The sequence below is a fragment of the Lichenostomus cassidix genome, unplaced genomic scaffold (genome assembly GCF_008360975.1).
Source record: "Lichenostomus cassidix isolate B80296 unplaced genomic scaffold, HeHo_3.0 HiC_scaffold_43, whole genome shotgun sequence".
Taxonomy (NCBI): Eukaryota; Metazoa; Chordata; class Aves; order Passeriformes; family Meliphagidae; genus Lichenostomus; species Lichenostomus cassidix.
Window position 1 is genome coordinate 3,280,406 of NW_028147635.1, and position 19,549 is coordinate 3,299,954.

A 19,549-nucleotide genomic window follows, 5' to 3' on the forward strand; every position below is an offset into this window, starting at 1 on the left:
CCACCTCATCAGGCACTGGCGCATCCACACAGGGGAGAGACCCTATGAGTGTCCCGAGTGTGGGAAGAGCTTCTCCAGGAGCTCTCACTTGACCCAACACCGACAGAGGCACCAGTAAGGGAAGCCCTGCGAGTGCCCCGTGTGGGGGAAGAGCTTAATGCGCTGCTCCGTATTCATCCCCCACTGGAGGACCCTCATTGGGAAGAGCCCTGGTGAATCAGTGTTGTGGTTTGACCCTGGCCAAATGCCAGGCACCTACAAAATCTGCTTTCTCTTCTCTCCCCTGCTGCAGCTGTGCAGAGGGGAGGGGAAAAAAGCCCTAACACACAGACACACAGACACACAGACACACAGACACACACACACACACGGCTCATGAGTCGAGATAATGAACCAGGCAGGATGCAGTGAAGGGTAAAACAGGCTGAGAACTTAAAGTTGCAAAGTGATTTATTGGTAACCTAACCCTACACAGAGTCAGAGGGGGCAAATGAGAACTAAAAATAAGCTCTTAATAGACTGTTTCTCTGCTTACCCCCCTCCCTCTTTCCCACAGAGGGTTGTGGCAGGCAGGGTATGGGGTTTTTTTGGTCAGTCCATGACCAAAATTTCTTCCGCTGTTCAGGGAGAGGAGTCCTCTACTTAGCAATGGGTCCCTCCCACTGGAGACAGTCCTCTGCAAACTACTTTGCCATGGGTCCAATCTCTCGAGCAGCAGCCACTGGAATCTGCTGCCCCATGAGTTCTTGTCCACAGGGTTCAGAGCTCTGAGCCCAGGCCAGGCTGTTTCCATCCCAAGGAACAAGGCCTTTCCCTGCACTGGGACTCCCACTGGATCACAGCTTCCTCCAGGCATCCACCTGCTCCTCTAGCGTGAGCACCTCCCCACGGGCTGTGGGTGGATCTCTGCACCCCTCGTGGACCCCATGGGCTGCAGGGGGACAACCTGCTTCACCATGGTCCTCACCACGGCCAGCAGAGAATTTTCAGCTCCAGTGCCTGGAGCACCTCCTCCCCCACCTTCTCCACTGACCTTGGTGTCTCCATGTTGTTTTCCCTCACATATTCTCACCTCCTCCTCATCTTCTGTTTAAAAAGAATTGCTTGCTCACATTGTTTTGATTTCTTCTTAAATATGATATCCCAGAGGTGTAACCAACATCTCTAATTGGCCCAGACTTGGCCAGCAGCATGTCCATCATCTTCAGAGCCATCAGAGATTGGCTCTGCTGGACATGGTGAAAACTTCTAGAACATTCACCCAGGACACACAGGAGCCATTTTTGTGCTCCTCCCCACCCACTAGCAAAATCTGGGCTAAGCAAAACCAACTCATGAACACAGGGGTGAGTTTTCTCCCAACCCTTCAGCCACTTCTTCAGGCCTACCACAACAGCTTTTGAAGAGTTTGAGTTTCCCCTAGATGCTAAAGATAGCTTGCTGATGTTCTGGGCTAAGCAAAACTTACATACTCAGGTTGGGAAGGCACCTGGCTGGTGGCTTCCATGTCCTCCTGATTCCCTGTGGCCACCTGGACAAACACAGGGGCAGGAACATCCATTGGGACTCAGACTGACATCTGAAATTCATTGGGAAGAGCTGATTTATTAATGCTACACCCTACAAACTGTTACCTGCTGTGTAATTGTTTCTTCTGGTGGCATCAGGAAATGATGGATGATCTTGGAGGGGTTTTCCAAACTAAATGATTTCCTTCATCACCTTGTCAGAACAACCAAAGCTGAGGTAAAATAAAGAAATTAAACAAAGAGATCTAAAGCTGCACCATTTTACTGTGCATTTGGGGGTGAATGTGGGGTTCAGGGAATATCCATGAGGATTTGGATATCCCGGGGCTGCCCAGGCTGGGGGACAGGACAACAGTCTCATAGTTGTTCCAGCAGAATGTGTCCACCTGAGCCCATGTGTTCTCCAGGAATTCTGGTTTTCTGTCCCACTCCCTGGCCTGGGTCTCCCCAGGTGGGGTGTGCCCCCCAAAGTGCCCAAATCACTGCTGAAGCGCCTGAGCTGCTCCCAGCTAAGGATGTTCCTGTCCACCAGCCTCTCCTGGTCAGTACCATGGGGGGTGGTAGGGCGTTTAGGGGATCCTGGGGGCATTGGGAGGGGCTTTTGTTGCTCTTGGGAGCATTTCTGGTGCTAGGAGAGAGTTTGGGGGGTTTCTGGGGGCTCTGTGAGGTTGGTTTAGCATCCTGGCTGGGCTGTGTGGCTTGGAGAGAACTTGGGTGCGTGTAGCGGGAGATGAGAAAGGGATTTGATGGCTCTTGGGCCCATTTATATTGCAGGGAGTGGCTGGGGGGACCTGGGGAGAGGTTTGAGGGGGCTGGGAGTGACTGTGGGGCTGGGAGAGCATTTTAGAGTTGTCATGACCACCCCAGACTCCCAAAGCTGCCCGAAGACCCCAACCTCCAAGGTGCTGCTGGGGTTTGGGGGCTCCGTGTTGGAGTTCATCCTCCTGGCTCTGCGGGAGAAGGTGAAGGGTGTCCAAAGGGGTCATGTGTGTCCCTGAGAGCATGTGTGACCCCCCCATCCCAGTGTCACCCCCTTTTCCCTCCCCACAGGGCTCCTGACCCAGCTCCTGCTCCCCCCAGGAGGGAATTTGGGGAGGGGGCAGAGGGGGTGCACAGCCCCCGCCGGGGGATGACCCTGAGCCAGTGCCCTTTGTTTAGCACCAACCTGGGCTTGGGGCTGCAGGAGGAAGAGGCCGATGGGAAGCAGATCCTGCAGGTGGGACAGTGCTTGGGGTCAGGGCAAGGTCCTGCCCTGCACACCTGGATCAGGTGTGACACTACCCCGGGAAGGGAGCGGGACATTCCCATCCCCACGTATCAGGGCTGTGAGCAGCACTTGGAGCACAGACATGGAAATACTGGGAGGACCTGGGAGCACACTAAGGGTGTGAATTATCCCCACCACCACCACCTTTCCAGGGCAGCCCTGGATCTGAGAAATGCTCCTTAGGCCTCAGCCTTGGCCAACAGCCCCTGGGCTCAGCTCCTCTGCAGCTGATCACAAACACTGTCTGCTCCCAGGCACTGCTGCTGTCCAACCAGCTCCTGCTTTCTTTAGGAGCAGCCTTGGGAACTGTTTTTCTTCCCTCAGTGGCACAACATCCCTGTTCTCACAGTGTCAGAGAAAGCTGTTGATGCGAAGTGCAGCCAGGATGGAACATTGCTGTGACTAAAGCCCATGTCTTGGGGCCCTATCAACAGGGCTCCAAAAGGAGCCCCTTGGAGCTCTCCTGGAGCAGTGAGCTCCCTCTGAGTGGGGCCTCTCCGAGCCGGGAACTCTCCCGTTTGCTGCACTCGGGGCATCCCCGAACAACGAGGGACCCTGGGCCCATCCCCCCTCTCCTCCAGGCTCAACCCTTCACCTGCTGGGGAGATGCAAAAGCATCCCCAGTGAGCATTTCCCTGCCCTCCAGGGCAATTTCTGACAGCTCCCTGGCACTGCCTCTTTCTGTCTGTGTGCACACACGTGTGCCTGTGCTCTGGAAATGGGGGAGAAATGCTGCTCTGGGAGGTGTTGAAGTGCCTTGGATATCTGAGTGAGTTAGGCCTGTAAGTGAGGTTCAGTCATAAAGTATGAGCTAAGTGAAATGCTGCTCAGAGTTGTTCTTTTGTTGTTACATTTAAAGTAAAAGTTAAGGTTAAGGTAGAAGTTAAGTTCTGTTAAGTTTGAGGGCTGTTAAGCGTTCAGGCCATATTCCTTTTATCCTTGCCCTCACTGTCCTTCAGTCACACACACCTAAACACACACACAGGGACAGTTCTCAGGTCATTTCTGGTTTGATTACCTGGATTTGTTTGCTTTTGTTGTTGCTTTTCTCCCTTGGTGTGCCTGAAATGTCCAGTCAGGTGCAGAGTGACTCTTGCCAAGGAACTTTGTTGTGCTGTTGCTTATGATTAAATCTGGTTTTTGCTGATCCCTTGCTGGGGATTTTTTAAGTGCTCTCAAGCCCTCGTTCATAAGAGGGTGAAGGAGCCCTGGGCCAGGCTCTCGCCCTGGGGGACACAGGGACACTGCCGGGGGGACCCTGTCCCCCTGTCCCACCCCCCAGGGCCCTGTCCCCTCTGTCCCCATGTCAGGCTCTGGGGGTCAATCTCGTGGAACATCCTCTGGGGGAGGCTGTGGCACTGGGGTCAGGGGGGACCTGGGGGGACAGGGGACCCTGCTGTGCACGAGCAGTGTTGGACTTGTCTGGGGGAACTGTGAGGGGGGCTGGGGCAGAGTGACTTCCCCAGTGACCTCACACAGCCACCCTTTGATGTCACACAGCTCTCCTGTGATGTCACACATCCATCCTGTGATGTCACACTTCACCCTGTGTTTCCAGCCCCCTCTGTGATGTCACACAGCCTTTGCTATGATCACATAATGCTGCCCTGTGATGTCACAGCCCATTCCATGATGTCACAACCTGCTCTATGATGTCACACAGCCGTTCCATGTTTTCACAGCCCCCTTTGTGATGTCACATAACCAACCTGTGGTGTCACAAGTCCACTCTATGACCTCACAGCCTGCTGTGTGATGTCATACATACACACTGTGATGCTACAGACCACTCTATGATGTCACATATCAAACCCTGCTCTAGGATGTCACAGCCTACTCTGTGGTCTCGCAAGCCAGTCAGTAATGTCACACGGCCCACTCTGTGATGCCATACAGCCACTCAGTGATGTTACACAGCTCACTCTGTAACTGCACAGCCTGCTCTGAAGTCATGCAGCAACCCTGCGATGTGACAGCCTGCTCTGTGATGTCTCACAGTTCCCTCTGTGATGCCATAGCTGCTCCATGACCTCACACAACCAACTCTGTGATGTCATAGCCCAATGTGTGAGCTCAACACAACCCACTCTGTGATGTCACACAGCTCCTTTCTGACATCACAGCTGCTCTGTGGCTCTCTGACACAGCCCCAGAGGTGCCCATGGCTATGACACAGCCCCCTCTGGGCCATGGCACAGCCCCTGCCAATGCTGAGCACCTGTGAGCTCTGGGTGTGCCCTGCTGGTGTCCCTGAGATGGCCTGGCAGTGCCCCAGCCCTGCTGGGCTGTGCACAGGAGCTGCTCCTGGGCAGAGCTGTCTCTCTGCAGCGCTGCCGCTTGCCAGGAGCTCCTCTGTGCCAGGAGCCCAGCCCAGCTCAGCAGCACAGCAACAGCACAGGGACTTGAATGACCCTCGTGGGGCTTTGGTGCTGTTTGCCTCAGACTCAGTCCCTCAGAGTGTGTGCAAAAAACTTCTCAAAAACTCAAAATGCTTTGAAACACTGAAGTCTCTTGTAGTTTAAATGTGTTTCACTAACAGACACAACTGAGAAAGTGTCCCCAGGCTGCAGTTAAAGCAGAACACTGCAGGCAGTGATGGCAGTGGGGACAAGCAAGGCAAAGGTGTCTCTGATGCTGAGCAAACCTGGATGTGTTTCAGGAATACAAAGGGCCAAGCCCTGAGCCCCAGCCCCTGGCAAGGCAGATCCTGTCCCTCCCTCACTGCTCAGGGCTCTTCCCGGGGCTCTGGGATGTGGGGATGTGCAATGCCAAGGGCAGGACCATGGGGTGGCCCCTGCCAGGCTGCTGGGCAGGGACAAGGAGGCCATGAGGCCCCAGGGCTGCAAGGGTCACTTGTGTCCTGCTGGCCTCAGGGCCAGGGACAGCAGCCATGGCCAAAGTGCTGCACAAGTTGGCTCTGTCAGGGCCTTGCAGCTCCTGCACATCCCTGTGCCCTCTCCAGCCCAGGCTGTCCTACGCTGTTCATGCCCTGTGCCTCTGTCCCTGCAGGCTGTCGTCATCCCCCAGCTGCCCCACCTCGCTGGCCCTTCCTTCCCTGACAGCTCTGCATCCTGCCTGGCTCTGCCTTGGCACACAAAGCCTTGGGCTGATCCAGACTCCTTCTGGGGAAGGTGTTGCACCCCAGCACTGCCCTGGCAGAGAAATTCCTTTTTCCTCGTGTCCAGTCTGGACCTCCCCAGCTGCCCTTGGTGCCATTATTTTTTCCTCATGCGCATTTCCACCATGAAGAAAAAGCTCCACCATCTGTGGAACCCTTCCAGCCCTCTCAGGCTACTCCTGTTCTGTCCTCAGTCTCCACACAACTGAGCCCAGGGCCCTCAGCCTCTACCTGCTGCGTATGTGATGAGGCCTCCAAACCCCACCTTGGGAGATTTTTGGGTCTTCTCCAAGGTTTATGAAAAAGGAAAAATAGTGGTCAAAGAGCAAGAAAAATGGAGTGTTATTGTGTCCCATATCTTTAAGTGGCAGAAGAAGGGTAAAAATCTTTAAACTAAAAGGGAGTGGATTTAGATTTGTTATAAGGAGGGAATATTTTACAATGAGATTGGCACAAAACTGCAACTGTTTTTCCAGAGAAATTGATGCCTCATCCCAGGAATTGTCCAAGGACAGGAGCTTTGTGCAACCTGACATAGTGAAACCCCTCTCCTCCCCAAGGATTGAATTCCTGTTGTGTTGGTTCTCTGATGTGCTGGGTGACCTCACAACACTCCTGGCCAGAATGTCAGCTGAGGGCCAAGCAGGCTGCTGCAGTGGCAGTGACTTCACAGCCATCACCATTGCAGCCATGTCCCCTGGGCCTGGCTCTCCCCTTTCCTCTGCCCCTGTCTTGTTTCTGCTAGGATGAGCAGATTTGTGATGAACATTTTGTCCCCAAGTTGTTGAGGCCAATCATTTGTCAATCAGGCTCATGTCACAGCAGTGGCCTCATCTTCAACATCACAGACTGACACTAAAATGTCATTGTAAGATTTGCTCCACTTGGCTCTCAGCCCCTCAAGAGCTTTGCCTTCAAGGGCTAAAACATCTTTTCCTTGCTGCAAACTGGAATTCCAGCTCTTGGCAGTGTGTGCCATGGATCCCAGAGGGCATTCCCGAGGCTCCCAGGGTGCTGTTCTGCTGTGCCTCCCAAGGGAGCTGTGCAGGGCCAGGTGACAAGGTCCAGCAGCTGTGATGGTTCTGCAATGTCACAATGGAATAATGGCTCCATGAGGTTCCCTAGTATCACCATGGTCTCCTTGGATTCCTCAAGGTCACAATGGACAATTGTTTCCATGAGACTCTGTTTTATCACAATGTCCCCTTGATTCCATGATCTTCAGTACTATCAGCAATGTTTCCTTGTTTCCAATGATGCCCTGCTGTGTTCCAATGGATATTTGTTTCCATGAAGTTTTTCAGTGTCACCATTGTCTCCTTGGGGACTCTCTTTGGGGACAAGTTTGTGATGGAACCTCATGGAACCAAGGGGTCATTGTGGCAAAGTGGGGCCTCATGGAACCCAGGAGTGCATTGTGACACTACAGAACCTCATGGAATGAAGAGGACACTGTGACACTGTGGTGCCTCGTTGGAACTCAGGAGACCATTGCTGACAGAACAGGAGCTCATGGAACCTGTGGAACATTGTGACACTGCAGGGCCTCGTGGAAGCAGCGAGACCATTGTGACAGTGAAGAACTTCACGGAACCAAATATCCACTGGGACACATTCAGTAACTTAGTCTGTGGCATTGCTAGAAGTGTGTCACCTACACTGTTTCCCTGAATTCAACACATCTTGACTACTAATGGATGCCTTTTGTTTTGAATGGACAACAGACCTTCATGTGTGCAAAACAATAAAGCAGATCAGAGGAAACAAATTTAAAAGTTTAAAAAACCAAGAACAATCACTGACAAAACTGCATAAGATTTTTTAACACAATATTTTTTCTTTTAATTAATCTTTGGTCAGTATGTATGTTGTTTCTAACTACTTCTTTGTGCCTTTTAAACCACAGGTATTTCTTATAATTTCTTTTTAGTATTTGTGATGCCTTTTGAATGCCATGTACAAGAGATTGATGCAATCAAAAGTTGTTTTCTATCTCAAATGGACAGAAAAACTTGTTTCTTCATCCCAAAGAGACTAAACCCCTTGTGTTTGGCATCACACCTCACATAACTTTGGTCCCAGTATCTCCACAGGGGATTTTGGCCCTGGGTCAGCCAAGTGGTGATGGTGACACCCTTAGGACGGCCATTCGGGCAGGTGTCCGAAGGCATTGGGAACTGCACGGACCTTCTATAGCAGCAATGCCTGTCTTTATTCTCTCTGTCTTTATCCCCTCTTTTTTCTGGCTGTCTTTACTCTCTCAGCCTTTATCCTCTCTGTCTTTTCTCTCTCTCTCTCTCTTTATTCTCTCTCTATTCCCTCTCTCTTTAGTCCCTCTGTCTTTATTCTGTCTATATCCTGTCTTTATTCTCTGTTTTTATTCTCTCTGTCTCTATCATCTCTTTATCCCCTCTGTGTTTTTCTGTCTTTACTATCTCGGTCTTTATTGTCCCTCTCTTTATTCTCTCTCTCTATTCCCTCTGCCTTTACTCGTTGTGTCTTTATTCTCTCTGTCTTTACTCTCTCTATCTTTACTCTCGCTGTCTGTTTTCTCTCTCCATTCCCTCTCTCTCTATTCTCTCTCTCCCCTCACAGCCGAGCAGGGCTGGCGGGAGCCGCGCTCCCCTCAGCGCCCCTGAGCAATGGCGGCAGCAATGGCGGCGCCGCTCCCTCAGCGCCGCCCCGGCCCCGGCGGGCGGGGAGCCCTCGGCAGCGCCCTGGGGGCAGCAGGACCGAGCCCCGGCCCCGGGCTGTGTCCCCGTGGCGCCGCAGAGCCCAGGGCACACACGGGCAGGGCACTCGGCGCCATCGCCCCCAGCCCCGCAGCCCCTTTGGAACCCGGCCCGGGGCTCGCCCTGCCTCCTCCAAGGCCCTGCTGGGCTCCAGCTGTTGCTCAGGGCTCTGTGGGGATCTTGTGCTCGGCCCGAGCGAGCTTTGTTTGCAGCCCGGGCTGCTGAGGGTCAGCCGTGAAATGTCCCTGCAGGGCACTTTTAATGGGATCAGCCCGGTGCTTCTTTTGTGCTGTGCCTTGCGCTGCTGTTTTATTCTGCTTTTAGAGCCTGCCTGGGAAGATCAGCCCCCAGGAGAGCAGAACCTGCTGAAAGATCCAACATCCTCACCCTAAGCAAGGGATGGAACAGCACACACTGCTGAAAAGATTCCAGCTGTTCTCAGGGCATACAGAAAGCTGAAACTGTTTAACTTGCTATTTGGTGCTGCATCCCTGTATAAAAGAATGCCCTAAAATGTCAGCTTTCAAGAAAATGTCCTACATTGGTGTTTCCTGTGCTGGTGACAGTCTTTTCAACCCAGCCTTCTGGGGCCTGACCTCTCTGCTGCTGTAGTTCCATGGACAGAGGTTGTTGTCTTTTCCCCCTTCCCATGGGCAGGCTGTGTTCAGCCATCTCCAGGACAGCAGGGCCACATCCCATGTCACTGTGACCTGGCAAGACAAAAACCATCACTCCAAAAGTGCCTCCCTTTCTCATTCTTCACAGGCATTTGGCCCTGGTAGTGGGTTTGGCTGCTGGTTGCTGCAGGAGGGAGACCACTGTGACACTTTGGGGAACATGGATCCAAGGAAACCCTTGTGACACTGTGGAGCCTCATGGAACCTGGGGGCCACTGTGACACTGCAGGGCCTTGTGGAACCAAGGAGACCATGGTGACACTGTGGCACCCTGTGGAACCAAATATCCATTGTGACATGTATGGGACCTCATGGAACCAACTGTCCATTGTGACAGTGCAGATCCAAGGAGGCCATGGTCTTGCTCATTGTTTATGCAAAGCTTTTGTATTCCTCATGGAATCCAAGAGAGCCTTGTTACACAGCAGAGCTTCATGGAACCAAGGGTCCATGGTGACCCTTTGGAACTAAGGAGACCATTGCTGAGAGTACAGAACCTCATGGAACCAAAAGTCCATGTGAGAGAGCAAGGCCTCATGGACTCAAAAAGGGCATTATGACACTGTGGGGCCCTATGGAACCAAATATCCATTGGGACACTATGGAACCTCATGGAACCAAGGGATTATTGGGACACAGAAAGGTCTTGTGGAGGCAAGGAGTCCAAAGGTCTAAAACATTCCTTGCATGGTTCTGCCTTTAGGAAGGGGAACCTCCTTGGTGGCAGTTTGGACTTGGGACACACTGGAGGAGGGTATCTGTTTTCAATGGAGAAACTTAGGAGATTTAAACTGCTTCAAAAAAAAAAAAAAAGGAAAACCTCTGTTTGCCTGTCTGCAGCCAGTTCTCCAAGGAAAGCAGTCTACAAGTAAGTGAGGAGAGACAGGATGGGGTTTGGGAATAGGGAGCAAGGGTGACCACACTGGGTCAGACCTCAAGGCACAGCTTCTCTGACCAGGCCAGACCTCCTTAGGAGACACCCTGGATCAATATCAATCACTGAATGCTGCATTCACCTCTTCTCTAAACGGAAAAATACACCCTTTTAAATAGGAATGTGGATTTATTAGAAACTCTTTGAAATATTTCTCCATAAATATAGAAAAGAAACTTCCTAATGAACTGCACTAGACTGGAGGGAAATCAAGGCAGAGCCGTGGTTTGTTAGGACTTGCTTGATCCTAAGGAGTGCTATGCTGCATTTGGAGCCCTTGAACCTCAGGGCCTGAGAGGAGATTGCAGAAACCTTTCCAGGAGTCAAAGTCAGAGGAAAAACTCCAAGTGTCTCAAAGAATTAATGGGTCCTACTGAGGTCTATCCCCAAAACAGGCTCCGTGTTGAGTTCTTGGAGGAGACAACTGGAGGCCATGATTGCACAAACCTCCCAGAGACTCAGTGTCAAAAGGAGAATGGAAAAATATCTTAAAAAACCTGAAGTACCTTGAAGCATTAATGAGCCCCATTGAGTGTCATTACTGACAAAGCCTATCAAGGGACTAATTAGAGCAGATAATTGAAGGCCATGATTGCATAAACCTCTCAGAGACTCCAAGGCAAAACCAAAACCCAAAGTCCTTTGAAAAACCTGCAGTCCCTGGGAGCATTAAGAATCCCCCCCAGGGGCATTCCTGCCAAAGGCTCCCCAGGACTCCTTCCAGCAGATCCTCGAGGCCACTGGGATGTGGGGTGGGGATGTTGAGGGCAGGACAAGGGGGTGACAGTGCCCAGCCTTGCTGGGGCTGTGCCAGGAGGGCCCAGTGCCTCAGGACAAGGTGTTTCCTCACAGCCCTTGGTAGCAGAGACAGTGCTGTTCCCAAGACCACAAAGACTTGGCTTCTCTTTGTCCCCACCTGTCATCCCTGTCTCCACGTTCCTCCTCCAACTGGGACATGGGAACACTTTCTCAGTTGTGTCCCTCAGTGGGACCCATTTATGGTATTAGGAACTTTGGAGTTCAATTCTGCCTTTGAATACTTGAGAGGTTTCTGCAACTCCCTCTCAGGGACTGATGTTCAGGGCCTGAGCACCAAAGCCCCACGAGGGTCATTCAAGTCCCTGTGCTGTTGCTGTGCTGCTGAGCTGGGCTGGGCTCCTGGCACAGAGGAGCTCCTGGCAAGCGGCAGCGCTGCAGAGAGACAGCTCTGCCCAGGAGCAGATCCTGTGCACAGCCCAGCAGGGCTGGGGCACTGCCAGGCCATCTCAGGGACACCAGCAGGGCACACCCAGAGCTCACAGGTGCTCAGCATTGGCAGGGGCTGTGCCATGGCCCAGAGGGGGCTGTGTCATAGCCATGGGCACCTCTGGGGCTGTGTCAGAGAGCCACAGAGCAGCTGTGATGTCAGAAAGGAGCTGTGTGACATCACAGAGTAGGTTGTGTGAGGTCATGGAGCAGCTATGGCATCATAGAGGGGACTGTGTGACATTACAGAGCAGGCTGTGACATCACAGTGCAGTGATGTTCCATCACAGATCTCACTGTGACATCAGAGAGTTTGTTGTGTGAGGGCACAGATTGGGCTATGAAATCACAGAGTTCAGTGTGTGAGGTCATGGAGCAGCTATGGCATCCTAGAGGGGACTGTGTGACATCACAGTGTGGCTGCATGACATCCCAGGTAGGCTGTGAGATCACGGATGGCTTTGTCATCACAGAGTGCATTGAGACATCACAGAGCAGGCTGCGACATCATAGACTGGGCTGTGAAATCACTGGTTGGCTGTGTGACATCATAGAGCAGGCTGTGACATAGAGTGGGCTGTGACATCACAAAGGGGGCTGTGCGGCTGCAAAGAAGACTCTGCCATCATGGAGGGTGGCTCTGTCTGACATCAGAGAGCAGAAACTGACATCACAATTTGGCTTTGTGACATCATGGAGCAGGCTGTGCGATGTCATAGAGCAGGCTGTGAAATCACAGACTGGGTTTTGATATCACAGGGTGGCTGTGTGACATCACAGGGTAGCTGTATGACATCACTGGGGAAGTCACTCTGCCCCAGCCCCCCTCACAGTTCCCCCAGACAAGTCCAATGCTGCTCGTGCACAGCAGGGTCCCCTGTCCCCCCAGGTCCCCCCTGACCCCAGTGCCACAGCCTCCCCCAGAGGATGTTCCACGAGATCGACCCCCAGAGCCTGACACAGGGACAGGGGGGACATGGCCCTGGGGGGTGGGACAGGGGGACAGGGACCCCCCGGCAGTGTCCCCGTGTCCCCCAGGGTGAGAGCCTGGCCCAGGGCTCCTTCACCCTCTTACGAATGAGGGCTTGAGAGCAATTAAAAATCCCCAGCAAGGGATCAGCAAACACCGGATTTAATATTAAGTGACAGCACAGCAACCTTCCATGGCAAGAGTCACTCTGCTTATGACTGCACAGTTCAGGTACACCAAGGGAAAAAAGCAACAAGAGAACCAAAGAAAATCCAGGCAATGAACTGAGAACTCTGTGTGTGTGTCTATGTGTGTGTGTGTGTGTGTGTGACACAAAAGGACAGTGAGGGCAAGGATAAAAGGAATACGGTCTAAAAACTTAACAGCCCTCAGACTTAACAGAAGTTGACTTCTACCTTAACCTGAACTTATACCTTAAACTCAACAACTTAGCAAAAGAACAATCCTTAGCAGCATTTCACTTAGCTCATACCTTATGACTGAACCTCACTTACAGGCCTAACTCACTCAGATATCCAAGGCACTTCAACACCTCCCAGAGCAGCATTTCTCCCCCATTTCCAGAGCACAGGCACACATGTGTGTGCACACAGACAGAAAGAGGCAGTGCCAGGGAGCTGTCAGAAATTGCCCTGGAGGGCAGGGAAATGCTCACTGGGGATGCTTTTGCATCTCCCCAGCAGGCGAAGGGTTGAGCCTGGAGGAGTGGGGGGATCGGCCCAGGGTCCCTCGTTGTTCGGGGATGCCCCGAGTGCAGCAAACGGGAGAGTTCCCGGCTCGGAGAGGCCCCACTCAGAGGGAGCTCACTGCTCCAGGACAGCTCCAAGGGGCTCCTTTTGGAGCCCTGTTGATAGGGCCCCAAGAGATGGGCTTTAGTCACAGCAATGTTCCATCCTGGCTGCACTTCGCATCAACAGCTTTCTCTGACACTGTGAGAACAGGGATGTTGTGCCATTGAGGGAAGAAAAACAGTTCCCAAGGCTGCTCCTAAAGAAAGCAGGAGCTGGTTGGACAGCAGCAGTGCCTGGGAGCAGACAGTGTTTGTGATCAGCTGCAGAGGAGCTGAGCCCAGGGGCTGTTGGCCAAGGCTGAGGCCTAACGAGCATTTCTCAGATCGAAGGGCAACCTGAGAAGGGGAGGGAGGAATGCACCACCCCAGGGCCCCATGGAACTAAGGAGACCATTGTGACACTGTGGGGCCTTGTGGGACCCAGGGACCATTGTGACACTGCTGAGCCTCATGGAATCATGGAGACCACTGTGACATTGCAGGGCCTCATGGAACCAAGGGGACCGTAGTGACTGTGTGTGGCTCCATGGAACCAAGGGACCATTGTGACACTGCAGGGCTTGTGGAACCAAGGGACCATTGTGACACTGCAGGGCTTGTGGAAGCAAGGGGCAATTTGACACTGCTGGGCCTCATGGAAGCAAAGGGGCCATTGTGACCCTACAGGATCTCATCAAACTAACAGGTCACTGGGACACTGCAGTGCCTTATAGAACCAAGAGTCCATTGTGACACTGCAGAACCACAGGAGACCATTGGGACACTGTGGGACCCTGTGGAGCTGAAGGTCCATTGTAATATTGCAAGGCCTCATGGAACCATGGAAAGACCATTAAGAAATTTCACAGCCTCATGGAACCAAGGGGACATTGTGACACAGCAGGGCTGCATGGAACCAAAGCACCATGGTGACACAGAGTGGCCTCATGTAATCAATGCTTAATTGTGACACTGTGGAACCAAAGAAGACCATTGTGACACCGCGAACCCCCATGGAACCAAGGGGCCATTGTGACACTACATGGCCCCATAAAACCAAGGGAACATGGCACAGGTCTGGCTGGTTTGGCCTCCCAGGAGCCACCTGACTGCTGCAGCCGAACTAGACATGTTGAGAGTTGCTTCTCATCTGCCACTGTAACACTGGGGCTCTCTGCTGTCCTTCCTGTGGAAAAGAACTGTCCTTCTCCTCCAGACACCCATGGCCAGAAGTGGGATTGAACCAACACATTTCCTTCTATCCAGGGATTGTTCCCATAGGAATATTGCTTTGTACTCAGAGTCCACAAACAACTGTAATTCCTTTCAAAGGTCTCATTGAGAGAGTTGTTTGGGACCTTACACCTGCACTCACCATTCCACAGCCCACATCCCACTGCTCCCAGGAGAGCCACAAGCACCCTGTGAGGCCACAGAGCCCCATTCCCAGGGCATGGGAGTCAGGGCTTGGCTGTCCTGCTTGGCACAGCCCAGGCACGGCTTTCACAGCCACATTCCACATGTCATTTCCCACCTGGACCCAGTGGTGCCTATGCGTTCTGCTTCCCCAGCCCCAGCGATGCTCTCCTTGTCTGCTCATTGCCCCCCCAGTCTCTTGGCAGGGATGGCCTCAGTGGGGACTGCTGACATCCTCAGCAACTTGGAGGTTGCTGCTGAATTTTACCTCTCCAGAGGCTTGTTCAGCCTTCAGATCTTCAGGAATTCAGTGCTGAAGGGCTCATTAACATTCAAAATAGCTTTGCCAGGCTCAGGGCCAGGAGAGAGGGTGGGCAGGGCTGGCCATTGCCGGGAACAGGCCCTGAGCCCTGCAGCAGGATGGAGCTGGGGCACAGCCAAACTCACCCACAAACCTGGGCTGAGCAGCCAGGGCTGGCAACGGCTGGGGACAGAGGCTGTGGCTGACAAATGTCCTGGGCTCCCTCCCTGCTCTGTCCGTGCCACCAAGGGCACAGAGCAGCCTCCTCTCTCAGTCACTTGCCTGTTTTCCACCCCTTCCCCAGGTCTGGCTCTGCCCCACAAGCCCTGGGCTCAGTCTTCCCCCTGCATGCTCACACAGGCTGAGATGGACACTGATGGGTTTCTCCTCCAGCTTCTCTCAGCCCAGCCCAGCTCCCCCCAAGCTCTCCCAGCTGCCCTGAGCTCTCTGTAGCACCAAGGGCAAACATGGCAGTGCTGATAACCAGGGAGACCACGGCCAAGTGAGGGAGGCATGTGGAAAAGGCTTTGTGCTGTCCCTGCTCAGAGGGGATCCTCAGCACAGCCCTGAACATCTGCACGTAGGAGAAAACAATGAACACAAAACAGCCAGAAGTTATCCAAGCAGTAATGACCATGAGCCAAAGTTCCCTGAGGCTGGAGTGTGAACAGGAGAGCTTGAGGATCTGGGGCACTTCACAGAAGAACTGGCCCAGGGCATTGTCCTGGCACAGGGGCAGGGAAAATGTATTGGCTGTGTGCAGCAGAGCAGTGAGAAAGCCACTGGCCCAGGCAGCTGCTGCCATGTGGGCACAAGCTCTGCTGCCCAGGAGAGTCCCGAAGTGCAGGGGTTTGCAGATGGACAAAGAGCGGTCACAGCACATGATTGTGAGGAGATAATACTCTGCTGAAATGAAAAAAAAAATAGCTGGGCAGCACATCCTACATAGGAGATGTCCCTGGTGTCCCAGAGGGAATTGTGCATGGCTTTGGGGACAGTGGAGCAGATGGAGCCCAGGTCAGTGAGGGCCAGGTTGAGCAGGAAGAAGAACATGGGGTGTGCAGGTGGTGGCCGCAGGCTACGGCGCTGATGATGAGGCTGTTGGCCAGGAGGGCAGCCAGGGAGATGCCCAGCAAGAGGCAGAACTGCAGGAGCTGCAGCTGCCATGTGTCTGCCAATGCCAGGAGGAGGAAGTGGGTCATGGAGCTGCTGTTGGACATTTGCTGTGTCTGGCCATGGGGACCTGTTGATGGAGATAAGAACAGTGACAAGTCAGGAGAGGCTGCTTTGAGCCAAAGCTGTGCCATTCCCTGCAGACTGTCCCACTGGGACTCATCCACCCTTGTTCCTTCTCTGGGAAAACCTTCATCCAGGTCCCTGCCTGAGCTCCACTGGTGCTGTCTGAGTGTGCCATGAGCAGCCAGGCCTGTGCGTGGGGCTCTCGAGGAGCCATCCCTGCCCTGCTGCCCTGGGATTGTGGCCATGGGGCAGAGGGACAAGGCTGAATATTCAGGATTTGTCAGGGGAATCCCTCCTAATGCAGAAAGACCTGGTAGCATTTTCACTCACAGTTCCACAGGATAGCAGGAGGGAGTTTTAAGGAATGTTTTCCTACCCATACATCATTCCTGGTTCTCCAAGGTCAGAAATCTCCACCATTTTTGCTGTACTCAGAGTTTGACACTGAGAGATGTGAGAGGCAAAGGGATTCCCTTTAGCTCAGGGGCAAGGTGAGGGGCTGGATGGGCTTGTTCCCAACTGCCCTGGGTTTGCACCTTTGGCTGCAATCACAGCACAATCACACTTCCCTGTCACCCTGGGAAGAAATCAGACCATGCTGAGAGCAGAGGGATCACTGAATGTCTCACCCTCTCCAAAGGTCTCTCAACAAGGTCACAGCCCCTCCTTCTGTCAAGGACACTCACTGTTCCCTTGGCAAACCCAACAGCATTTCCTCACTGTGGCATCTCTGCACTTCCCTGTGGGGCATTCAGGAAACTCTGAGAGGCTCTGGCACAGATTTGCACCCAGGAGGGAAGCTCAGAGCTTGGAAGGACACAGCAAGGAGATCCAAAGGTATGCTCATGATGGCATCTCAGGGAGGGAGGCTCAGCTCCTTCCCCTTTCCCAGGGACTGCTTTGCCCACAGCCCCACAGGTTACAGGGAAGTTTGGACACCCCATTCTCATGGACACAGCTGCCTGGGAGGAATCCCAAGGACAGTGCCCGCCTCAGCTGCTGCAAAGCCCAGAGCCTCCCTGAGAGCACCAGATAACAGTGACAGTATCAGAGGAATGCAGAAACAAGAGAAGATGTTGTGGTGCTGTGCCTGAGAGGGCAGGGCAGGGACAGCCTGGCACTCAGGACAGTGTTCCCTGTCCCCAGCTGTGCACAGCACCTCCCACACACCACAGCATTGCTCCTGCCCACAGCATTGCTCTGTTCAGCTTCCTCTCCTTCCCTCATCATCTCCCTGTGCTGCACATGTTCCTCCTGAGAGGAGCCTTGTCCCTGTCAGCGCTCACAGAGCCCATCCCACCCTCTGTGCACTCGCCTGGCCCTACAGAAACCTGCCTGTCTGCAGGGCTCTGCCTGGGGGAGGCTCTGTGTGCAGGTGGGCAAGGGCAGCTGGCAAGAGCCCTGCTGGGCCCTGCAAAGGTGCTGCTGCTGCTGTCCATGGGCTGAGCATTGGCTGAAGGCCCTTGAGGAGGCTCCCAGCAGACACACTGAGCACCCAAAGCTACCGAGCAGGGGTTATTGTTCTTTGTGTCTGCAACCCTCGGCCCGGGAGCATCGCCCCCCCGGGACATCCCACAGGTGAGCGGGCAGGGGGAGCTCGGCCCAAATATCTTGGGTGATGCCTGGGGTTCTTTTTGGGAGGGGGGGATTTTTGGACCTTATAGGACTGCAGCACCTAACCCCAAATAACTTCGTTGGCTGCCTGGTAGGGATTTTCTTGGGGGGGGGCAGATTTTTGAATCTTGCAAGACTCCAAATATGAGTCACAAATGCCGCTTGGGGGGATGTGGGGGAGTCCCCAGACTGTGGGATTTTTAGGAGATCCCGGTGGCATCTGCCTGGGGGGAAGGAATGGGATGGGATGGGATGGGATGGGATGGGATGGGATGGGATGGGATGGGATGAGGCCTGGGAAGGGTTGGATGTGGATTTGGGTGTGGGATGAAGTCTGGGGGAGGGGGATGGGTGGGATGGGGACAGGGATGAGGCAGCCGAAGGTTGGGGGTGATGAAGCCGAGGGGACCCCACTCCTTAGGAGCTTGTGCGGTATCCAGCAGCTGTGAGGGAGTTTTGGGGTACCCCTGATCCTCCGGGGGTGGTGCTGGCAGCGGGGGAACACGTGGCTCCGGCACCTCTGGACCCCACCTGCGCCCCCCGCTCGCCCCCAGCGCCCCCGGGAGCGGAATTTGGGGAGGGGGGAGGTGGGGGGCGCCCAGGCTGGGCCCCCCTTGCTGTCCCAGCAACTGGGGGCCGAGTGCGGGGGGAGCCCCGCAGGCATTGCCTGGCCCTGCCCGGCACAGCTGATACCCAAGCCCCAAGCCCCCTGTCCATCCCTGGGGCTGATCGGGGTGTTCCCCCCACCCAGCAGCCAGTGCTGCAGCAGCCGTGGGGCAGAGGAGGGTGGGGAATGGGGTTCTGGGGTGGGAGCAGAGGAGGAGCGGGAGGAAGAGGAGGGAGAGAGGAGGAGGAGCAGGAAAAGGAGGAGCAGCAGAACCATGAGGTTTCACCACCCACTGTGTCTGCAGCAACCCTGGCTCTGGGATCATTGCCCCCCCTGCATTCCACAGGTCACCAGGGAGGAGGAGCTCACCCCAAAGCTATCGGGGGGTCTCTGGGAGGGTGTTAGTTTTTGAGGGGTGTTTGGAACTCGCAGATTCTGGAAGTGAGCACCAGATATCTTTGCATGCCCCTGGTGGGGATTTTTTGGGTCAGAGGGTATGTTTGGATCTTGCAAGACTCCAAAGCTGAGCCATAAATGCACCTTTGGTGGAATATTGGGGGATCCATTTGGGAATTGCCTGCTATCAACAGGACAGGACATCAGTTTTGGGGATCCCTGAGAGAGCTGGGAGGGTGGAACATTGTACTTCCCAAGTGGAGAGAGCAGACAGGGGCAATACCAGAGCTGGGGGACCCCTGGCAGCCTGGAGGGGTGGGGGAGGCTGGAGATGAGGCAGGGCTGGGACACTGTGACACTGAAAGGGGTGATGGGGAGAGGGGGAAGCCCCGAGTGCCTGGAGTGGGGGGAGCCTGGGAGCCCTGGGAGCAAAAGCACAATCAGGGAAGAAGGGACCCCTGGGAGCACCGAAACCCCACGGCATCCCTAATCAGGACCCAGGAGAAGGGGGATCCCCAGGACCCATGGGAGCCCCAGCAGCTTCAAGAATAGGGAACTCCTGAACCCCAAAGACAGAAGACTGGAAAGGGGGAACTCCTGGGAGACTTTTTCTGAACTCATTCTTATTTTAGGAGGATTTTATAGACACAAAACACCCGGTGACTTCTAGAGATAGACTTGGGCAGGAGGAACCCCCAACCCAAGGCACTCACA

At 54.0% G+C, this 19,549-nt stretch overlaps 2 protein-coding genes across 2 annotated transcripts in view; one reads left to right on the forward strand and one right to left on the reverse strand.

Annotated features, from left to right (window-relative positions):
• The window catches only part of LOC146421185 (uncharacterized), a 262,722-nt gene that overhangs the window by 57,084 nt on the left and 186,089 nt on the right, over positions 1–19,549 (reverse strand). The window lies entirely within an intron of this gene.
• Positions 1–19,549, forward strand: part of LOC146421186 (uncharacterized) — a 200,937-nt gene that overhangs the window by 39,091 nt on the left and 142,297 nt on the right. The window contains exons 4-5 of the mRNA XM_085047574.1: positions 6–114; positions 18,413–18,419. Of these exons, the coding sequence (XP_084903700.1) occupies positions 6–114; positions 18,413–18,419 (116 nt within the window). The remainder of the gene's footprint in view (positions 1–5; positions 115–18,412; positions 18,420–19,549) is intronic.